Below are 24,477 nucleotides of genomic sequence, written 5' to 3'. Positions count from 1 at the left end.
TTCCCTCCCTCTCTCATTTCATATTTTCTTTTGTGTCAGTCTCTATACTTGAAACAACCTCTCCCTTTCAAGGCAACAAAATCCTCCAAAAAAAATTTCCCTTTTGAAGTATCTTACATTGGTTTCCTACACTAACAATATCTCAGATGTTTTAATCCATATCCCAATGTATTTGCTGTGGAGTTTTTTAGAGATTAATTATGAAACTCGTATTTGTTGTGATTACTGTGTTCATTTGCTGAGTTCACCAGAATTATTTACAGAACAAAGTGTTATTTTGCATGAGTTGGGTGAGACGATCTAGTCCTGAATTAAGATGTATGAGTACCCGCAAATTTCCTTGTCAAATAATGGAAGTGAAGAGGCCTGGCATATTAGGTCAGCCTCTGAATAAAGATGGCAAAAACATCCAAAGCAACTGAGTAACTTAAAGCCATTTATGGCATTTTTTTACTTCACGCAGCTATTTAGGGACAGATGCAAAAAGGATATTTTCAGAGGCGCACATGGTAGACTCTCACTGAAGATTAACAGAATGAATTCTAAACTCCTTCCTGGAAATGCAGTCTGAGTTCCTTCACTATCAAGCACCTTGAAATTTTTTCCCAATCCAACATAGAAAGCCTGAGCTTTCCCTGTGTTTCTAAATCACTTTTGTCTATTTTTGGGCCTGTTAAACTAATAAACATTACTGTGTTTAAGTGTTTAAACCTTCATTAGCTTAGATTTGAAACGTAATACAGTCATTATTAACAATTCTGTGGAATTTTATGTAGCATATTTTATTTCATGCTGTGACTAAGAGCATTGAAATGTTTTCAATACTTTATCCAAGACAAATAATAATTTAAGAAAAAGCCCCCACTCCCCTCTATTCCCTTTTACTTTGTTCATGAGATTTTTATGATTAAAAACTCAAACTTTACCACTACTGTTAAACTTAGACCATCCCACAGAAGGCCAGATTCAGAAAATCACTTGTGTGCAAGTGAGGTTTTCCATTACAAAAAAGGAAATTATCTGAGTGTGAAAAGCCAAATCTTCATTATTGATCAACCCTTAAAGTGGAGGAAAACCATGGTAATTAAGATCTAAACTTTTGCTGCAAATACGTACATATGAAAAATTGTCTAATGGTAATACAGGAAATAAGGAGCTGGGATTGTTTGGCAGAGTACAGTTATTACTGCACCAAATCAGATTGGTAATAAATTGCTGCTTTTAGTGGGAATTGACCACAGGACTTTCTTGACTTTAGAAATGTCTCGAGCTCATTGGAAAATACTTTGAGAAGAGATGGATTGGTACAGTTTCAGCATGGGCTTTTTAGTCTGTAGGAATTGTTCAATTTGTAGCTCTTCACATGATTTTTCTTTTTTTTTTTTTTTTTCACATTGTGTATGCAACCCAGTATATAACATTGACTGCTGCGAAGGCTGCTGGGAACACGGCTCTGGCATATATATCAATGGTATCAGCATCAATGGGCTTAAAGAGGGACTTCAGGCCGCTCTTTTTGTCCAATTTCATTACTCGGTGCTGTTTTGTCTCTCCAGTTTCTATTTCTATTGTGCCATACGATCCAGGCAGGCTTCTGGGAATTCGGTGCTGCCTATTGGAAATGGCCAGTCCCTGGTTCACACCAGCTATGGAAAGGGAAAACAGAACAATGGCATTCTTCACGTTTACCTGCAAAGGAAAGAGGAGAACCTATAATAGCAATTTATAGGGCAAAGGCAGCATACTTCATCCAAGCTAGCCATCATACAGACATGGTGAAATACCCATGAGATTCATAAGTGCTGAATGGCATTTATCACTTTCTTTGGCAGAAGGACCATTGAAAGACTGTGCTACCACATCTAAATTCTGCTTATAATTTTACATACTTTGAATTAGCGAGGCATCATTGAGACAGCATGCTTAGGTCCTCCTGACTGAAAATAATTGACTGACTTTAAGGAGGCAGTTTTCTCATTCTGTGAGGGTGGGACAGAAAATAAATATGGATCAGTTGCATCCACTACAGGTTAATAAAATGAAGTAATAATAATCATAAATAATACCCAAGGTGCCAGAGAGTTAAAAAATATGTAGGCTTAGACTACAAATTGTGAATTGTAAAGAAAAAAATTCCTTAATCAATTCACTCTGCTTTGTCACTAACATGCATGCATGTACATGAAGAAAGCAGCAAAGCTATCTGGAGTTCCTGGAAGAAATTTCATCTACGGACTCCTTTGTTCAGTTTCACTGGGCTTCATATCTACATAACGCATATCCATTTTAATTATATGTGTCTTTACCTTATGCAGTTTATGTGTAAAAAATGTAATCTCAACATTCAAAGACTACAGGCCTAGTTTTTGTTTTGCTGACAGCATTTTAATATGCTGTAGCAGAGCTAGAAGAGTCTTAGCAGAAGCAGTTACTAAAGTATACCTTCTGAGAAAAGGCCTTCCTTCCCTGTCTCATGTAATACTGTCATAACGGCTTTGCCCTGACCCTACAGGAGCAACTCAAGGTTACCGTAACTTAGACTGAGGGATGGACAAATATCAAAGGGTCTAAATATATTCTCATAGTATAAGACATACAAATCTGGCTTAGGACATACTTTGCCTCCCTTCTTACTCATTCTCTCTTATTCTCCATTTCCTATCCTAAATACAGCAACAAACCATGTAAGAATATGTTGTCTTTAGTGCTAACCGTGCTGCAAGGGGAGATTAGCAGTTTCATTAGGTTGCTTGTCACATTAACGTGACAAAAGAATTAACCGGGAATTTATTTTTTTTAAAGGGGGCAGAAGAATTTGCTTCGATAGTAGAAAAAGGTCATACCGCAGGGTGATTGCTTTTGCAAAGTTATTCACAGTATTACACTTACTGACCTCTCCGCTCTGCCTTCTCGCCTTTATCTTGTTCTTTTGCTTTTTCATGTAGTCAGCATTAAAATGTGCAAATGCATATTCTACCAGTGCAGCGAAGACAAATACATAGCAAATCCAGAAGTAAACATCAAGTGCCTTGATGGCAGATGCTCGTGGAAGCGAAGATCGTGCACTGACCATCAGTGTAGTCATAGTAAGAACAGTAGTTATACCTGCAAAGTAGTGTGAGAAAATTTACTTTAGGTTTCATAGTATACACTATAAAAAGTATATTTACTAATCTGAAGCTGAGGAATATTTTCACAGTAGAAGCTCCTTAATAGTGTGACTCCTGATTTTCAAAACAGGGGAACTTGTAAAAAATGGTGCATTTCTATGACTAAAGCAGCTTTGAACATGTTATCCTTGGTTTTGTTATAGGTCAGGACAAAAAACCCCAGAAGATTTAACCCTCAAAAACTTTTGCATCTAGACTTGCAAGCCTTACTCAGGCAAACAGATCCGCAAGCTCTAGGAATGCTTTTTTGTCACTGTCCCAGTTCCTTCAAATTAATTCTTTCACACATCTGCCTTACATTCACTATTGCTTTTAACCATCTTTAGATGGTTGTTTTCTGTGCTTCACTGAGGCAGCTGCTCTGGTAGCATGACAGAAATTAAAACATGAGGGCAATCTTTTAAAGGACCCTCTCTTCTGCAAATGTAAACATAGTATTCATAAACGTACCTTCATGGAAAATGAGGATTATTAGAGAGCATAATTATAACTTCAGCATACCCTTCCCTGTTAGTTCCCCAAACTATCTGCTTTACCTAATGACACTCTGGCAGGCACAGCTGACTGACTGATCCAGAAGGATACCCATGACATGGCCACTAGCAAGATAGAAGGAACATAAGACTGGATGATGTAAACTCCTCGATTTCGCCGAAGGTGGAAGTGGAGACTGAGCCTGGGAAACTGACCTGCTGGAAAAAAGAGCAGACAAAGAAAGATTCTGACTGTGTGAATTAGAGTTAAACTGATATTCAAAATAACATTTCCTATAATGACACAGATCTACATTCTTAAACATCTTTCCGACAAGGATCACAAAAAGGTTTTTGAATGTTTTTCAATTAGTCTTCATAAACCGTGCATGAGGTACCGCAGTTCTCATCAGCAGTTAGCTAAGAATAGGTCAAATGATTTGTCTCAGGTCATATCAATGCCAGATCTGAAAATAAAATCATGAGTCTTCTTGAATAACAGTATTGCTTCAAAATGTGTTCTGTCTTATCATCTGCTGTAGAAAGTCCTCCAGATACTAAATTTAGATTTTTTAAAAGGCCAAGTTAATTTCAAACTCAAAAAAGAGCTTAGAGGAGATGTGCAGCATAAATGAGACTCTGAATACATGAAAGAGGATGAAAAATCAGCAGGAAAGAAATGACTCCAATCTTTTACAAACATTGCAATAAACCCAGTGATACGCATACACACCACTAACTTCTACTGGATAGAATTAGAATGTTCTCACTGTACGTCATAAGCCTCATAACATCAGGGCTAATGGAAATTTTTCGTTATCCAAAGTTGCAAATTAGGTCAAGAAAATGTGAGCTATACCTCAAGTGTTTTTTATCAAGTGCTGTCTGGCTTGTGTCCAGCAGTATTTTGTCAGACATACAGAGCTAAAGGACATAATATGCTACAGTGGCTACCTCAAGGCTGAGTGAAAGTTGGCATTTTTTGCAAGTCTAAGCTAAAGAAAACTCTTAGCAGAAACCTGACAGGTTCTTAAATTAGTTACTTTAAGAAGAGGGATTTTCTATTATAGATATAGGAGGTTTCCCTATGCAGGAAAAAGTCAGATACTGTCCCTGAACTGAAGACAGATCCTGTTACCAGATTTGAAGTTCATCATTTCTGTTGTGAACTGGTAGTTGGTAATTGTGAATTGCGCAAGCTGCAACTTATCCAGCCCATGGATCTCCTCCTGGTTTTCTGACCAGTGGTAGACGATGTCCTCTGAAGAGTAGCCATCTGCCAAAAGAAAGCTGAATAAACACAAAGTTTGAGGAAGAAATTAAGAACTTAGAGGACTCATAGTGGAAGTCCTCTGATTCCTCTGCTACGCTGATTTTCACTGGTCCCATTGCAAAATTGTGATTCGGTCTGGATAATTCACTGTCCTGGCAATGTCAATGTTGCCAGTGTCACACTGGGGTAGCTTTCCTACGGGGGGAATAATCCAAGTCGATTCACACTGACTAGCGATATATGGTATGGCACAATGCACTTTGGTGTCGTGAGAAATATTCAGATTATGTCTCAAAAAGCTCATTTGCATACTCACTTAAAGTAGAGTAACTGTTACTGTAGCACTCAAACTAGCCTGCCTACCCCTGCACTCTGCTTGGATCTCAGAGTCACAGAAATTTCTGTTTGTAAAAGAAAATAACTACTAAATCTAATCTATTGATGCCTATCCTACTGAAGACAGACCAGAGTGTCATTCCATACTGCAAGTCTGTCTCAGGTTCCCACACTGATTTTATGACATAGGTGCTCTGTACCAGTCAGGCAGTCTCAGGGAAACAGATTTTCTTTGTCAGGAATTCCCCCAGTGTCCTCAAAAAGTATGCGTCCAGTTGGCGCTCTATCTCCCCTTGCAAGCCCTACAGTGCTTTTACAGCTGGACACTGCATGGAAGTGAAGCATACAGCTGAACTGTTCACCTGAATCCCCACTGTTGGAAACAACTCTTAGAGCCTCCCCCAGGCGTAAAGTAGTTTAATCAGAAAAGAATGCCTATGCAAACTGCCTATGCCGTGTTTTTCTGTCAGTTCTCCTCCTAACAGCTTTTGAACTTCCTCAATATTTTCAAACCAAAATGACAAAATGGTAAAGGTTTCAAAGATGTTGGATCCTTGAAAGTTTTGTAAGAAATGGTGTGTAGAGAACAAAAAATCAAATTTGTGCATCCAGTTAGAGACCAGCCATATGACTCAGACCCATGTCCATTCTGAGATGCACCAGCTAGGGTGACAATCACCATGTGTATCAGCCTATTAATGACTGCAGTTTGGCATGGGGGCAGCTGGAAGAGAACTGCTAGGGAGAGGTGCAGGGCACCAGGGTCGTGAGAGAAGGGAGGGGGTATGTGTGAGGGATTTATGTAATATACAAATCCATAGGAAATCGATCTTTGCTAGTGTTGCTGTTAATGGACAACTTGCTATTAACCATTCATTTGTTTAAAGAGGCTTTATTTCTACGTTTGTTTCACTGAAATCAAAATCATGAAATTCAATTAAAAACTGAACCACCACCAAAACTCCCTGCAGAACTTGCTGGGAGAGAGAACTGATTGCTGGTTCACTGTCTGCTGCCTCTGCATTTGGTGATTACATAAGTAAAACTGTAGATTGCTATTTTTGACAGGATAAAATGGTATTGTGGTTAATTGCCTAGAAAACAAAGTCAGTGGTAAAAAAGAAAAAGAGAAACTTGCATCAATAGGCCAGTGAATCTGCTCAGAAACTGCTTTTTGCAAATCTCTGGAACCCTCAGGACCTGTAGAGTCCTTGATATAAAAACCACAAAAGGCCAGACTCATTGCCTTTGACTGGGTGGCCCCTGCTCGTGTCAGTGGTGAATTTCATTCAAAAGTATCAATGCTCGTGGGAATTATATGCTGATCATAGACAAAATACAGGTTGGACAAAATACAATTTCATTCTTCACCCTCCTTTGTGAGTAAAAATGAATTTAAGCCAATCCATGCAGTATTCTGATTGATTTCCGTGTAACAGATACAGGAATGCCTAGGCAAGATAAACAGCTCTGTATGGGTTAGTCACAATGGCATTCATTAAAAGCAGGGAATTCTTTCACTTTCCCATTTTCTCATAAAGAAAAAATAGCACATCAAGTTTTGCCTGTGGGCTTCTCTACTTATTCTCACTGGATTTGAGGCAAACCTCAGTAATGCTAGTAACTGTCACCATTGCGCTAGGTTTTACGTGAAGCACAAATTCCCAGACATTTTTCAGCAGGACTGTAGGTTGTTCACCTTCACTAAATTAAATTCTATAGTTTTGAACTGCATCAGAGCTGAATTGGTATTGAAAAGTCCATAGTCTAATGCCCAACAGAGAGAATGAAGGGATTCACGTTTGTGCCCTTTATTTCTAAATCCTAAGGCACCCCTTACATCATTGACTAAAGCAGAATCATTCCAGCAAACTCCAGCAAGCTAAGTATCATATATGCAGGCTTTAAACAAAATACAGATTATATGAAACACTGTACTCAGCCCTTACAGCTCTCCAAATCCAACATGCATTCTTGCTCGTCCATTGGATACTTGGAAAGGTCCATGTCACAGGCCACTGTTGAGGTAATCCTGTTCCAAGCAACGTGAACACCAGTTAGTTGCATTCAGGTAGAGCCTTTTCCTCAGAAGCCAAGGACTAAATGGAAAACTTTGAAACCTGAATACTAATAGAGGAAACGATTTTCAAAATCCTTGTGGCTATTGTCTTTACGAAGTCTGTGGGAAGCCCAAAGATGAGAGGAAATTGAAGAAATGTCAAATGACTTGTCTAACGTCAGAGGATGCTTCAACTACTTCTGATGATAAAAAGGACTTTTCTGAGTCAAATCTACTTCATTCCACTGTCCCCAAGATCCCTGCTAGTACCTTCAGGGTGACTTTGGACTTACCATTTCAAAAGTGCACACTCATTAATTTTTAGAACATTACACAATTAACTTTAAATATAGTTACTGAGTTCTAGCAAGAACACTCTTCCAAAGTGAGGAAATACTACTTTCTCTGTTTGAAAGATGGGGAAATTGAGCCTAAATCAGGCTTATAGTTCCCATCGAAAATAGTGAGAGAGCAGAGAACAGAATCTTTTCTCTGTATTGTGACCAAATAGTTATGCGATGCTTATTGCCCATTAAGGGCATTCTGAAAATGATCAGTGATTATGCCATGTAAAACGTGTTAGCGTTGCCAAAGATGATACCTTCCTGGCAGTGCAACCCTTGTAAAGCAAAGGGATCTCTGATAGGGGTCACCAGTACTTCCTTCCATTTTAAATTAATAATTATTTTAGGAAATAGTCCTAGGAAAACTGAGTGATTTCTTTACAGTCTGTTCAAAAAGGTAATACGGGATAGAGTACATTGGCACTCTTTCTCACTCACCTGATGCTGTACAAGATGACTCCATCTGGCTGGAGCCTGATAAGTTTGTTTTCCACAGTCACATCATGGAACCAGGCAGACTTGGCATTTACTATGAAAGTGTCTGGCAACCAGAGCTTGTCCACAAACCGGCTGTCTAAGCCCAAAGTTTCATTGGTGTGGTTGTAAGACAGACGGTCATCTCGCCAGCTCTGGTGCAAAAATACCGTCATGGTATATTCCTATGACAAGAGAAATACCAATTAAAATTGATGCTAAACTTAACACAATGATAACGCCTTGGGACTTGGTCAAAAGTCATTGTATTAACCTAGAAATGTATTAACTGTTTCCTGTCCAAATAAGTATTTTTATACTCAGTCAACCATAGAGCTGCCCAAGCATTTTTATTTCTGTCATACGCTTCTACCATGGATAAACCCAAGACATCTAAAATCAATGTCAGTGTTATATATAACACGTTGCAAGAGGTTCATGTATCTTAATGAAGAAAATCAGTTTATTTGTCTCCACAAGTACAACTTTTGTTTTTGAAGGCTTTTTGAAGCAAAACTAAAAAATCAGGTGAAGTTATGCAACTGTAAAGAAGGGAAAGGATGGAGGGAAAGTCAAAGTTTTGGTTTTAAAATTAAATCTATTGTGTTTCAGAAATGCAGTTAATTCATGCCTATGCTTGTTTATGTGACTTGTAAGTTGCTATACTCCACTGCTTTGTTGAAAGGTTTTTACACAAAAAAAAAAGTGGAGCATCTCACAACCAATCATTCTCTTAGCTTCCTTTTGGAAGTATCTGTGGTGAACAGGAATTTGAACAGAAGTTGGAGTTAATGCTTAAAAGTAGGCTTTCTGTTAGTAAATGCTGCACAGATCCAACCTTGCTAACTGTAGTAAGATATCACAGTGACTTATACACGGCTACATTCTTGTAATTGCCAATGTCTGCCAGAAGAGGCTCTGCCTGTGTCTTAAAATACAGTGTTTGTTCTTTGCAGTATCTTCTTGTGCTAATCTCTCCACTCCAAACATGCTGGGGATCAACTATCTCTCCATTTACTTAATTTTTTACACTTTCAGTCACTGCAGCACATGCATTCACAACTTGGTAGGTGTAACCGATAACGTACCATGTTCACTTCTGAGATGTGGTCAATGCTGGCTACTTCAATTGCAAGAGCAACATTAACAGGAGGACCTGAGAAAAAATGTTTGAATGGGGTGATTTACATCATCATAGCACCTATAAAAATATAGATGACCCAAGACTGTTAATTTTTTCATACAGAGTGAATTCATAAAAGTGCTTTCCATGATAAAGTACGCTTTCCAAGTAAAATCTACCTTAGAGCAAAAGTTTTAAATCTTTCAGATTGCATCATCAATTTCCAACAGAGCACCTCCCTTCAGTGATAAAGGACATGAGATACAATCACAACGACTGGAAATTATGGAATCCCTTCTGGAAACCACATCATCTAGTTTCAGACAGCATGACTTCAAGCAAATGCTGAAATTATCACCACTTAATGTTCAACTTAGAAATCAGTGATTTAAGAACTGTATTAGCAAGAAGACTGTGTTGCTGATTCTGTTCTACAGTCCGTCTTTTTTCAAGATCAAGTAAAGTGTTATTTCCAGTATCCAAGTAATAGACAACCACAACCTTTTAATTATGTAGAGGATAAAGTTCACATAAACATCTGAGGGTAGAAGGACTGTAAGAAACAAAAGAGACATTACTCTCAAAGTCTCACCTCCAATCCCAGGCCTGAAGTTACGTGCATACCCTTTCATTAAATCATCCAGGTTGGGTAACCAGGATATTTCGATGTTGGAACCTATGTAATCTCCAATGTCATTCATAGCTCTAGGTAAAGAGAATAAGTATCTTTTAAAACTTGGCCATGTTTACAAACAGAAAAAGAACAGAAAATGGAAGACATTGACTTCTTTTACAGCACAGATGACCTACAATATAATCAGCTATATTGGTAATTTAATGGAAAAACACTGTATATAGATAAAACCATTTCAGATATTTCTCTTTAAATGAAAATATATTTCAGGCAAGACTGTGGCCTCTTTCTGAAATACAAGCACATACTTTTTTAATGCTTTTTCTTTTCCAGAAAAAAAAAAGGAAAAAAAAAAAGATTTAGAAATGTAAAGAAAGTGTGAGGGAAACGAAGATACTTTGTATACTGCATAAAATGCATCTGCGGATGCTGAAATGCAGCTATCTGGGTAGCAGGACACAGCAGCTGTGACAGCTCCTAGTACCGCTATGGAACAGCTGAGATCAAGAAGGCTGGTATATTGCCAAATGTGATGGGAAAACAGTAAAAATTACACAGCTGGAATTTGGATTTAACATCTTCAATACTGTGAAAAGTACCACTGGGCCTCAGAAACATGAAAAGCAACACTAATAAAAGGAGGTATTCAAACACCTGAAAACTGCAAAGATATGGTCCAAAAGGAGATCTCACTTAAAAAGTGAATAGCTGAAAGCACAGAAGCGCTGAAGGAGGCATCCCCACGGCCCTGACCCAGCACGGAGCTGCCCATGGGCCAGACCTGAACCTCGTCAGGAGCGGGCTATGGCACTGGAACTCAGGAGGTGCTGACCACAGCGCCCGAAAGCCCTGGGAGGTCTCCCCGGTTCTGAGCCAAAGAGGTGTCTGTCTATGGTCCAGGCAACTCAGGAGCCACCAGAAACCTTGAGAGGGGCCCATGGTTCTGCAGCACAACGAGCTGCCCATAGTGGTGAGCCTGAAGGATTTGATGGCTGTCCTGGAACCTGAGGTGTGCTCTGTCATCCTAGAAATGCAGGGGCAAGAGCCCTGATTACGGTCCTGCTTTTGGGGCCATTCCTATCCATGATCTGGAGTGGTAAGTGAGGTATCCATAGCACTGAAATATCTCTGTCTTGCTCCACCTTCCCACAGGTGCCCCAGAGTTTTGGGCATATAGGGATGGTGCCATCATGCTGGGAGGAACCCAGCTTACCTGCCTGTGCTGTTTTGCGCTTGCCAGCACCAGGCAGTGTGGGTGTTTGGCCATCTGTCTTCAGGTCAGGAGTGTGGGATGCCATAATGCACGCATCCTTTTGTAGTCACTCTTGGGGCCTGAGTGAGCCACCAATCAGGCAGTAGGTTTTGTTTGGGAGGTAATATGTTGCTGTCAGATTTGTCAGCGTGCCATAGTTCCCCGCCCAGAAATAAGGCTCCATCTCTCAGGTGCTAGGCATATGCTTCTTTCTGATCCAGTGATGCTCCTTCAAGACCCTAGCACAATTTCTTGTTGCCATTTTCCAGCACCTGGCAGACGCCAGCCCCCCAACCCTCCTGGTACGAGCAGTTATGTGGATATTCCATAATAAAGGCACGCTTATATTGCCTTCATTAACTGTTTCAACTGAGCTGGCAGACTTCATTTGAAGCAGATCTGTGCCTGCTCACACAATTTCTCTTGCCAATGCTGTGATTGACATTACAGGAATAGATAAATGAAGGACTGTGACAACGTCTACCACAACTATTTGCAAAGCGAAAATTTGCCAGTGGTTTGAGAGGGCCTGTGTCTGAATGCAAGTACTGTATCAAAATTGTCTGAGCACTGGTTTAGCATCTTCCACTGAGTCCAGCAATAAATATGGCATTGGAGAGATACATGTCACTAGTGACAGAAGAGAAACTCGCTAAACATCAGTGAAAGGCTGCAGAGTAATATACCATAACCATATTCTGCCTTGGTACTTACATAACTTTCTTAAGAGTGTTCATGCGACATTGACCCACATAAAGCACATGTTTCTAATCTCCAAAATATGCCAGTCTGGGTATTTGGCTCAGCACACGCAGTTACTGCTAGCACAGTAGCAGAGTATCCTACAATAACCAACTCTTCTTCTCACAGGGGACTGAAAGAAAAATCTTTGATTGCCCTGGAGATAAAATTCTTGCCCCACATGTATGGAGGCAATTATACAAGGAAGGAGTTCTGGGATTACAATGTGTAAATGTAAGTTCTGAGCAGCAGAGACACATTAACGCAGTTGTCAAAGCTTAAGTGACTTTAAACCATAGCGACGCTGCTCCAAAGTGAAACTTCATTAGTTCATGGCGAAATGTTAAAATTGGGGGTATATATTAAACTGCATTTAAAATGTATCCTTGCCATGAGCACACAGTGCTGTATGTTCATCTCCAGTGACTATCTCAAATATTCCTCAGGTTCCTCTATCTCCTCTGAGTGAGGATCTTGGAAGACTCAGAGCCATATTTTCAGCTACATAAATTGGAATAACATAACTGATTTAGACAAGGGCTTTAAAGATTTATAACAGAAGTTGACACAGTTTTTTCCTTCTTTATTTGGTCTCATCAACTATATAAGCACTTCTTCCTATCAGATGGCTGTTTTCTATGTGCTGGTCTTTCAATCATCCAACTGTCAGTATTTACTTAAATGAAATTATAGTTTCATAATACTTGGCAAGATCCAGACGCTAAGGTCTGGCTTTCCCCTGCATTACCATCAAACATTGCTGTTCAGAAATTCTTTCATGTATTTTCTTTTACATTCACTACCCTATTTCTGGAAAGACTAAGGCCATCAGCTAATACAGAAAACAATTTTTTTTTTTTTAATTAAGGCCTTGGCAGATTAGAGAATATGAGACTATGTTGAAAGTATTTTGTTTAAAAATGTACTTATTTGTAACTTGTAAGTCTCAGCCATAGATATGCAATGGAATTCCTAATCAGTAAAATATTGGAGCTCCTTTCATAGGTAAAGAATGATACTTTAAGTCTTCTCATAATTTGAGTAAATAACTAGAATACACTCAAATGAATATATCTGCCTAAAATCTCTTTGCCTTTTCAGTAGAAGATGGTGCTTTTCAACTCCTGTTGCTAAAACTGCAGTCAAGTTCTATAAAGTGGTTTGAAAACAATACTCAAGTCAAAAGGTGACTACAGCGTAGTGACCTATCTTGCATGCCTCATCTGTGAGGGTGGGAGGATCTGGCTTATGCTTCCTACATACACAGTAGTACGAAAGTGCTAGGTACAAGTCATTGTAAAATTAGAATACCATGTATATTTGTGAGTACTCAACCTGAGAAAAAACAAATTCCGCCAGTCCCCTTTCAAAACAGGTATTGTTACTTGCGTGTATCAAGAACTCATCCCCAGATAACTGACTTACAGTCAGTCACTTGCTATAAAAGAAGTAACGTCACTATAAGAACTGCCAGGAGCCTCAGCTTTTTTGAAAAAGCATTTACAGCATGCAGCGCTTATCCTGTGTCAGTATTCTAATTTAATGGCATTAAGGAGAGCCATAGAGCTCAAAAGAAGTTAAAATGATGAGAGTTGGGTTAAAAACTGTAGGCTGTAGCTTGCCACATGTTTTAAGCATATTACAATCTAGAGGGAGTTTTACTTAAATATCCATGACACAATTAAAAAAATCTTGTTTCTATTATTAATAAGGCCTTAGGGTCAGATCATCAGTGTAACAAATGTGTTGAAGTTAGTGGAGATATATGCACTTAATACCAGTGGGGATTATTAAAGTATTACAGCTGAAATAATTTTATTGCTAGATTTACTTTGTTGGTGTTTATACTACTGGTTCATTTTTAAATTTCTTTGAAATGGGCAACAAAATTACTCTTACTCAGTTACTGCCATTCTCACACACTAGCATGGCGCTCACAGAATGGCTCCTACATACTCAAATAGCACATATGAATCAGAATAACCTACAGTTTCCTTTACAAACAGTTATCACTGAGTTACCAAAAGCTTTTGCTAATATTAGGCTTTTTTCATGCAGATGATTAAGGGACTGGAGCATCTCTCATATGAGGAAAAGCTGAGAGAGCGGTGACGTTTTAGCCTGGAGAAGAGAAGGCTCGGGGGGGGTCGTCTCAATGTACATAAGTAGCTGAAGGGAGGGGGTGAAGGCGGCAGAGGCAGGCTCTTTGCAGGGGTGCCCAGAGACAGGACCAGGGGCAGCGGGCACAAACTGAGGCACAGGAGGTTCCACCTGAACATCGGGAAACACTTTTTCCCTGTGAGGGTGATTGAGCACTGGGCCGGGTTGCTGGGAGGGGTGGTGGTCTCCCTCCTTGGCGACGTTGAAATGCCGTCTGAACATGGTCGGCGGCAAATGGCTCTGGGTGGCCCTGCTTGGGCTGGGGGGTGGACCAGATGACCTCCAGAGGTCCTTTCCAACCTCAACCATTCTGTGATTCTTTGAACCTCTACTGTACCTTTAAACTACCCAGTGATCACAGAACAGCCATATTCTTCAGATTACATTTTGTCAGACTGACGTGGAGGCTGATGGAGCAAGGGAAATAGTACAGACGTAAGAACTAACGTAGCAGGGGCTGTATGCTTGCGTGTACAATTCGGCATGGTGTAAACGAGTCCAAGTTCTGCTTGTGTCAGTCTGATACATGCTCTTTAGGTCTAAAGTCATCCCGGGTCCTCCAGCATAGTAGAAATCTCCCATTCCCCTCTTTTTTGGCCCTCAAGAATATTGAGGGAAAGGAGAAGTAACAAACTCAAGAATATTATTCCGCTTATAGTATTTTCATTTCTTTTTTTATCTGGTGAAGACAAGAGTGTGAATATTAGCAGACAGTACAGCAGTCCTCAGTCAAAAATGATGACTTTGGAAAGCAGACCTTTATTTTCATGGCGCTTTACAGGCCAGTTTATGATAACTCCTTTGAGCCATTCCTCTAGACTTCCGTACATCAGATCCAGTGCTTTAAAGTTACATGAAGGACGGTGGGACAATGTCATTCATCCTTGATAAGCAGTTGGGATTATATATGGTCTAAAATATTATTCATTTATTGTACCTGAAAAAAGAAGACCAGCATAGAAAAGACGCATTGGAAGGGATTAACTTTTCATCGTGTAAGCAGTAAAGATGAAAAGAAAGGAAACTACTATTAGTTGATTCAGCAACTTCACTTCCTGACGTAAGCTGCTGTAAAGCTTGTTTTAGTAAGAAAAGGACTTTGTAAAATTAAGCTATTGGTTTGTAAAATTCAAGGGGCATAACAGCTCATCAAAAAGCTTATCTTTACTTCGCACCAGGCCAGAGGGGGGGTGCCTCGCTGTAGTCATGTGTACTAATACCACTCTGGAAGTCATTCCCAAATCTAAAGCTGAAGAAGATGTTTTTTCATCCACACTTTGACTCTGCACACATCTCACTTCAAGCAGATATTCGGTGAATATATTTGCATCTGTTCATATCTGGAGTTTAAGCATTGTGAGAACTTTGACAGAGCTTGTTGTTAGCAGTAGAAAACAGATTACTGCTGGTTAAACTATGAAAAGACTAGTTAGTTCTCTTGCACACTAGACAAAGGGGAGAGGAAATCACCATTGATAAACCTGGCAAAACTACGAAGTTCTTTGCCTAACGAAACTGTCCTTGACGCAGGTTAGGGAAAGCAACTCCAACCAATGAATCTCAAACAACAAAGAAATGCATGTTTTTCAGAGCTAAGTACTATCAGTTCTAGAAGAAAAAGTACATATATCCCAAAATCCTTTCTATCCAAGCTGACATCTTTCTCCCAGCTGCTGCAGGACCACTGCGTTCTACTAATGTGGAGTGATCTGGAGGAGAAGCATCAATCAGTTTGGGCAGCACATCTTTAAAGGGCTTGGCAGGCAAGTGAGGTATTAGCCCGTCTTCACTATCTTCCAGAACACTGGAACTACACCGCAGTTGCTAGAAATTTATCAATATTTCTAGAAAAAAAATTAGGAAGTATTTAAATTACACCAAGGAAAGAGGCAATCTATATGTTTTGTGTGAATGAGTGCACTACAGCAGCTGAACAAAAGATAACGGTAGCAATATTATTTTTGCACAGCAGTGCCAAAAGCTCCAGCAGCAGTGCAAAAAGCTCAGCAGCATCTTTAAGTCAGTGGCCAATGAGATACTGATTTCAGGTCACACTTGTAGGGAGAGTGCACGAACCTTTTGACAAACACGTATAGCAGTAAGATGTGGAAAATCCCTTTTTGCATCTCCCGTTTCTTCTTTAAATCTGCTAACCTGATTCTTTTGGGGACTGTGCCATAGTTGGTGTATGAATCTTTTAACCTGGTGGATGGAAATAGCAGTTTGACAGATACTGAGGGCTGGGATGGAGTACATTTCATTTTCTTTGAGATAATCTTTTGGGGGCAAATGTTGCAGATGTCATTGCCACTCAAGAAAACTTTTTCTTGGGAAAAAGACAAGGAATATCCTGCAAGGCCAGTGAACAATCTGGCCTCCGTCAAACTCCAGGATTAGCCAGAGCAGTATGTGTATCCTTCCCATCTGCCATTCCTGACTACGTGAAGCTCACTGTAAATATGTTTTGTATTTTGAAATGTAATTGAAAAAGCATTAGGCTTAATTCATGGCAACCTTTTGAACATAAAAGCCCTTATTTCCTCTCTGTGAGTTTTAAGCTACAGAAAATGGACCACTCTTTGCATATGTTCACGTGTTAAAGCTGCTCTGTTTCCATGAATAGAATTAAAAGGCTCAGGGAGACGCACAACAGGACAATTCTATGCAAACGTATAAAAGTCATTTAACATAGTAGAATCTTAAATAAAAAAGATACACCTATTTCTAATTACAGACTTAAAATCTCTTTCAGTAAAGAATTACAAAGTATGGACGTACACCCCAAAACTCCTATCAATAGTACTCGTTCCCCATGCAAATGAAGAAATATTTCCCTAAGCATATTTCAGCAGATAACCTCATTCACTATGACACATTTATTATTGCAGCATCCACAGCATATCAAACTCTGATAAAATAATGGAAGCTACAGTCTTTGCCCCAAAGAGCTGTCAGTCATACAAATGCCAAATTTCTTGCCGCTAATCACTGCCTCAAGCAGACCAAAAAATACGACTTACATTGTAAAAGTGTTAACCTGAAAACAGCACTGGCATAAGTGGGATGGGCTGACTTAGGTTGAATTTGGCTCATTCACTTCAGTCAAATAGCACACATGCCAGAAACCGCTTCAAACACAGCCCTCTAAAGCACCCTGGAAGGATATTCGGAAATGCTGTGAGGAAGCAGGCTACGCGTACGCCCTACTTCCATCCTCTGCCAAACCCTGACGTTATTTGGGAAGTCTGATGTCATACTGAGTTCAGAACTCGCCGAAATGTTCTTCCTTATTTGAATGTGTTTTTGCTTACACCTGTCAACATAGAGTCCACAGAACTCACAAGCAGAGAGCTCAGTGGTTTTGGATGGCTTCTGTTGGCATAACCATGAATCACATTACATTTAGAAAACAAAATCTGAGCAATAAAATGTAGCTATTGGCAGTTTTGCCCATTATTATAAAACCCCAGGATTAATAAAATACTGCTTTTCATAAAAGCATCTCTTACCAAAATATGTGTAATATCACATTCCAGAACCCCAAGGAAGAAGAATAAGGAAGTTAATGTGCTTCCCGGGCCCTTACAAGGGGAATTATTTCATAGGTCATCTAGGAAATCACTAGTGTTACTGATGCAAGCATAAAATTTTGGTTTAGTTCTGTTTAACTGACCAAAAGTACACAAGTAAGCAAGGTTACTCACTTTTTACAAGATTAAACAATGTTCTGCAATAGCCACACTAAATCCTGAGTCTGCAGGAAACTTGTATTAAACAGAGCAGATTTCTTTGGCCATTGAATGTCGCACACTTCGGCATGTTTGGAAAACCACCACAAAGTGACCAGTTGGAATTTCACAAGCTGGAATTTGCCTTGCCTTACTCTCTGCCACAAATATTTATATTTCTAACAAACACTATTTCACTATTGTGTAATTGGAGGAAGAAAGTCAAGTAACTAAGTAATTCATTCAAATATAAAATTATTTATCCAACAAATTAGAGGTTGCACATATCCTGGCAGTTGCTATGCCAGAAACAGACCCTGAAGAGAGATGCTGAGAAGGCTGACTCTGCCTTAAAATCCTTTTTTTTCTTCTTTTATATGCAAAACACCACTTTTCAACCAAAATACTTAATGCTAGCCCAAGCACAGACAAACAGGATCACTGAAGTTATGGGCAAGATCGTGGTGCCCTTAGGTCATAAGCAGTGTTTTCTCTGCCTTCACTGTAATACTGGATCGCTTCAGAGCATGAGGGTGTCAGGATCTGACCCTGGATAACAGATTCAAGGTCATAGGATAAATCATGATGTCAGTCCTGAACAGGAGCAGTTGACTTGACACTTCCTCTAATGCGAGATCCTTTCCCTTCCCAGTGAAACAAATCAGATCTCACTAATTAATTCCAAAAACTGTAACAGCAATGTTATGTCTTACTACAATTACCCCTTTGCTTCTTATACTCCTCTGAAGCTATTAATAATGTCTATAAAGTAGAAGTAGGAAAACCCCTTTAATACCACAGCCATCTCTGCTGTGGATGATGTGGGCATGTTTTTACATGCAGCAAGTTCTTTTTTACTCCCCCTTATATTTTCATTGCATAATCATGGCAAGCTTTCGCCACATACAGCCTCCAGATCTGTAGAGAATATATAGAGAACAGAGCCGGTTGCCTAGCTAACACCTTCAGAATAAATGTGACTGAGAATCGCAGACGTATATCTTTACAATTTATTATTTTAAGAAATGGTTGGCGTTCTTCAAACGTTTTTTTCCAAGATCTCTGCCAGTCTCTTCTTCTTACCTCAAGTTCAGGAGACTTAATGAACCCATTAGAAAGGAATGTCTGTATTTGGGGTTTTTTTTAATCGTGCCCATGGAGGCCCTAAGCAAAAATGTGCAGTTAGTACCCCACTGGTCGTGCTGGGGTTTCTGGAAGAGTTTCATGTTCAAGCAGGCCCCCTACAGAGCTGTTTCAGGGGATGAGGCTGCGCTGGGATGTGCAGTGCCCTTACAAAAAGTGATTGCCCCCAATTTAGAGTAAGTGCCCTCAGGAAAAGGCTTCCACAGGCATCCTGTTAAAAACATCCCCCTCGATTAACCCAAGGAACTGCTGCTCAGTTGGCAGGAGCGCATCCTCTGCTAGAAAAATAAGAAAGAAAGAAAAAGATGGGGCATATTGAGGGAAGTCTTCAGTCAAGACCCCTTTTGCTGCCGAACACTCACTTGAGCAGCCGTAGCCCCTGAGCGGTGCGCAGCCCTGGGCCGAGGCGGGAGTGGGAGCTCCGGGCAGGGGGTGACAGCTCCGGGCTGGGGGTGACAGCTCCGGGCTGGGGGTGACAGCTCCGGGCGGGGGGTGACCTCTCCAGCCAGACCCTGCACTTCTCACCCCAGCCACACCGAAGGAACGGCTCTCCAAGGCCAGGCTACAAAAGAACGATAAGGCGTTTCCTTACCTGATACACCTGTGCTGTTGGGTGCATAGTAGAACCAAGGCAGGAAAAACCCAGGTAAGAAATTCCATTTTACTCCCATTTATTAGACAGCGGCAAACGAAACCCAGGTTCCCTGGCTCTCTTGGCAGCTCCAGAGCTCCAGTAGCGTGTCCATCCTCGCTCGCTGTGACAAGTTGAGGCTTAGTTTCAAGCTCCGTATTGTGGCTCAGCAGCCGCGGCCCCCCCGGGCTCTCCGGTGCGCGGGGGCCATGCCGGCGGGCGGCGGGGGCAGCTCTGCTGCTGCGGGGCGGCCCCTCGGCTGCGCTCCCCCCGCTGCCCCGCTCTGCCCTACCGCCGCCTCTGCCGCTCCGGCGGCGCCCGGCTCTTCCTCTGCCCGCCCGCAAGGCTGCTCGCCGAAAATAACCTCCCAAAGGAGAGATTAATCCCACCGAGCGCGGGGGGGCGGGGGGAGCAAACTAAAAGTGCGGCGGAGATCCTAGACATGTCCTGCGCACGGGGAGGAGGAGGGAGATGCAGCCCCGGCGGAGGGCAAAGGCGGTTTCGCCATGGAGTGCGGGGGGGGGGGGGGGGGGGGGGGGGGGGGCGGAGGCAGCTGCAGAGCGGGTCTGGCCGGTACCGAAAAGGGGGTGCCGGGGTGGAGGGACCGAGCGCGGCCGTGTGCCGGGAGCACGCCGCCGCCTCCCCCCGCCCCCGAGCCCCCCCTCCTCCCGCCCGCCCTCCGCGAACGCCGCCTGCACGGCTCCGGGCGGGCGCAGCTGCAGCCCGGCTCCCCGCCGCTCTCCCGGGGAAGAGGGAGCGGAAAGATGGGGGGGACTCTGGCGAGGGGGAACTGCCACCTCTTCGCTTCCTATCAGCTGTCCCAGGCTGGCGGTACGGAACCGAAGGAGGCAGACTCAAGGTTTTACAAACTTCTGCCTCGTCGCTCTCAGCTTCCTAAGGGGCTGCGCTAAAGTGAGACGCTTCGGGTGTACTCCAGCAAGCCGGCAGCCGGGAAACTGCCTCTCCAACGCTCCATCCCGGGGTGGCTCGGGGGCCGGCAGGGTTAGCGGCTCGGTACCGCCGGGCCCCTTCCCGCCGCCCGTGCCCGGCCGAGCCCCGGCACCGCTGCGCGCTCCGGAGGAAGGGACCGGCCGCCGGCGGGGCGGGGGCGCCCGGCCAGAAGGCTGCTCGGGAGTTGGGCTTCGGCTTGGCTTGCAGGTCAAACTCGGTTTTCTCCTCCATATTCGCTCTTTTCTTCTCTCCTCCTCCGCCTCCTCTGCTTTCTGGTGCTGTTCAATCCAGAACGACAATTTTAAAAGCGAGCCACAAAGGAAACACTGTGAAGAAGGCGTTTTAAAGAAATTGTGTTGTAAAGCAAAAATGAATGTGCAGATCCCTTAAATCAAATGAAAGGATGCACCTGGGGTAAAGTGTTTGATTTATCTTTTTATATGCTTAATTTTGTATTATTATTTAATACCAGCATTTCAAATGGCAACTGAGGGGTGGCAGGTGAGGGGAGTAACAACTCTGTGGGATCCAGGAGAAGAAATGTACATATTATCTATGGATTGTGTACAGACATACACAAAACATACACAAACGTACGTACACACACATATAAGATCATATGTGATAAACGTGTCAGAATGATGTGGGGGGTTATCTTCTTTCTGATCTTTTCCTTCCTCTGCACATTTCAATGGTCACACCTGCAACTAATGCATGCTAAGGAGGAAAAGACCTAAATTTAAACTCAAGTAGTTGGATTGTTGTGGGAAAACTGGTTTTTTGGAGGAGGGAAACCAGAAGATTTTTAATGGAATTTACAGGATGTCATACAGAACAGAATGGTTTTGTCTGTTTGTATAACAGAACAGATTTACACCTTTCAGAGTATTTTCAGTTGACATTTTTTCATTTTTTTTGTACTCTTAAGGATGGTGTTCCAATGAGCTATGTACCTACTCTGAGAATTCCTTGGTGGTGTTCTTCTCTGGCTAGACAGCTGTCATCTAATTTTCTAGTAAAAAAGAACAGTTTTCTATGTCTTCAGCATACACCTGTAAAAATAGCAAAAATCAGCCGATCAGGCAAGTTGTACATTCAGAATGAGTGTATAACACATATGTAAGTGTGAGAGTGTGTGTATCTGTGTGTTGGTGTAAGTACATCATGGCAACATGTGCTCTAAAGGGATAGAGACGTTGGTACAAATTTGACCATTAAAACAAGTAAAAATACAATGGCAAACCTCTAAAAGAATGATTACCAAATGAATGGTATTTCTACAACTACACTTTCAGCACTTACTCACTTTGATCCCATGGAAAAGTTCTTTGCTGTCAGTGGTTCTGATATTGCAAAGAAGAAAAAGAGTATCGTTGACATATTTTCTCTAAATTCATTAAGCTGGTTCTCTTCCTTACTTCTCCTTCTACCACTATGCTCCTTTTTCAGCAGCTCTACAGCCAAAAACCAGTAAGATGACTCCCCACAAAATCAATTCAATGCAATTGCAATGGAAACATGTTTAGCTTCAGGGTTTTAATATTTTTTCTGGAAAAATCTGGTGCTCAAGGTATATTATCAGGGTTCTGATTAGCCCTGGAAAAAATTAACTGTCCCATTCATTTCACTGGGCATTGCATAGGGATATTTATCCAGTTGTTGAAATCATCTTGAATGATCGAGGTTTTATACTATCGAGTTGGATTAATAATGTCATCATGAATGAAAGAAATATATACGGGGAGTTTTCCATCGCCACCCTAATAGTGCCTGGGTTTAACAAAATCTCGTGTTATTTTCATAGGACTGATTTAGCTATTGCTTCGTGTCTGTACTTCAGAGAAAGTGATGTTCTAAGATCCATTCCCACAAAATCCTAAAATAAGTGTGTAACTTCTCTCAGATAAATAAGTTAGATTTGGTGTATATGGGCCTTAATTATATCCTCTATATTATACAGAGGAAGGACAAATGCTAGGTCATTCAGCCTTGGGTTTAGGTGATTCTGCATACAAATAGATAATTAAGCAAAATAGGCTGTTACATATATATAAACACATATATATATGTACACCCCCACTCCAAATTAATAATTCCTATTAGCCAAAGGGAAGAGAGGGGATAAAATAATAATGATCAACAATATATTTAATTTCCTACTGTTCTAGCAAAATATCCCAAACTCTTTACAGTCAATGACAGATTAAAATTGCTCAAGAGATAGATTAAAAAACAATTAAAATTGCTATTAATACATCAAAACAAAACAAAATAAATAAGCTCCCCAAATCTTTCTCATCTAATCCTCTTGAAAATAATTAAAGCTTTCCTTTAGCTACTGGCTTGGAACTGTCAGATATTCTTAAAAAGATGGCCCATGATACTGTATTTTTCTTAAGCCTTTTTGTCACTCTACTAAATTACTCTCTCTCCTCAATCCGTATGGCTGCAGGCACTCGCTTTTATGGAAATACTCATCCTATCATCTGACCTGGGTATGGAGCTCAGCTGCATCACCAGAGACTGTGTGAGATCAAACCGTGCTCCAACGCAACCAGGTTGTCAGGTCAGAGTGATGCAGTTGGGAACAAACTTTCATCTTTGCTGTTGTACACATAAAGCTGTAGCAGATCTGGCGAAGCAGCGTAATAATGACCCACGGGATACCTTGGTCTGTATTTCCATATTATCTGACCCTTCTGGTCTATCAAAAGTTGATGGGCTCTGCCCACATCTGGACTATTTTACAAGTAAATATCATTTAAACATTATTATTTATTAAATCATTAGTTGGTATTTTAAGTATATTTACAATTACCAATTTTTGAAATATTTACCCTTTCTCACGTAGTAAGCAAAGGTCACAACTTTGAAGTAATAGTTTACTATAATTAAAACCAGAAACCCACATTTCAAAATCTGTCAAGTATTTTTCTTCTGGAAAGTGCAACAGGTATGACTTTTTCCTGATCATACTCATCCATGTTTTTGTAACTGCTACTGTAAAATAATTTATTGGAGGGCATAACTTGATGGGATTGAGGAGAAATATGCTCAGTGATTTGGGCCAAATAACAAGCTTTCATAGTCCTTTATTACCTCAGGATTTTGAGAGCGTATCATTATTTAAATTTATTTTACAGTTGCACTGCATTACCTGATATTCTTAATAGATCGTTTTCTAAACAGGACAGGTGGTTTTACTGCCTGCAAAGTAAAGATGTCATATTGTCACGTATAATTTTTAGAGGCAAAAAATGTACCACATGGATAATTAGTTTCACTCTCCCACGATTCCACATAAACAGCTCGTGAAAGACTGTTGTGGCAACGTCGCCAAATGTCTCTAGATATATAAATTACACACACATATGCCTATTTTTATAAATGAGATTTGGGAATATCAGTAGCAATCGCACGGTGGGAATATTTAGCTCATTCCAGAGGCTGTACTGTACTTGCACTGTATGAATGCCCCATCGCCCCTGGTATTTAATAAATATCAGTATAACCACAACATTAATTTTCCTGTCACCTAAAGCGCTGGCTAAGAACTCTAGTTTTTATCTGTTTCCAAATGTTGTGTAGAACATCCAGTTCCCCCCTCAGTCTGCATAGATTTTTTTGATAACCATGAAGCGCGGTGCGGCCAGACACTTTGCCCTCTTTGTCTTGTCTCCGTGTGACAGATCTGGGATGAAATTCCCCACTTTGCCCCTGCGCCAGGGCTAGTTCCAGGACTGGGGATGACTGTCTCACTCCAGATGCGTTGCTCTCAGTGGTGCGCTCCCAGCTGATGCCATCCCGCGTCTGTGGGGTGCTCGGAGAGCAAATGCCCCTCTCATTCTTTCTTACTACATCTGTAAAGATCTCTCGGTAAAATGCATGCCAATGTTTTGCCATTGTTTACAGTCCAGCATTGATCCGTATCAATATACACCCAAATAGGAGCACAGAAGTTGTTTTATGTAATCTGATATGAATC

General features: G+C 41.1%; 1 protein-coding gene across 1 annotated transcript; it reads right to left on the bottom strand.

Annotated features, from left to right (window-relative positions):
* Nucleotides 1-1,220: 1,220 nt before the first annotated feature.
* GABRD (gamma-aminobutyric acid type A receptor subunit delta) lies at nt 1,221-19,570 on the bottom strand (the record flags this gene model as incomplete). The annotated part of the gene is made up of 9 exons (XM_082493556.1): nt 1,221-1,689; nt 2,894-3,105; nt 3,707-3,862; nt 4,782-4,919; nt 7,202-7,284; nt 8,094-8,314; nt 9,218-9,285; nt 9,845-9,957; nt 19,503-19,570. 9 exons carry the CDS (start codon nt 19,568-19,570, stop codon nt 1,390-1,392), a joined length of 1,359 nt encoding a protein of 452 aa, XP_082349682.1. The 3' UTR covers nt 1,221-1,389.
* Nucleotides 19,571-24,477: the final 4,907 nt, after the last annotated feature.

The sequence above is a fragment of the Vanellus vanellus genome (assembly GCF_965231255.1).
Source record: "Vanellus vanellus genome assembly, chromosome: 20".
NCBI classification, from domain to species: domain Eukaryota; kingdom Metazoa; phylum Chordata; class Aves; order Charadriiformes; family Charadriidae; genus Vanellus; species Vanellus vanellus.
This window is presented reverse-complemented; position numbering and strand designations above follow the sequence as displayed.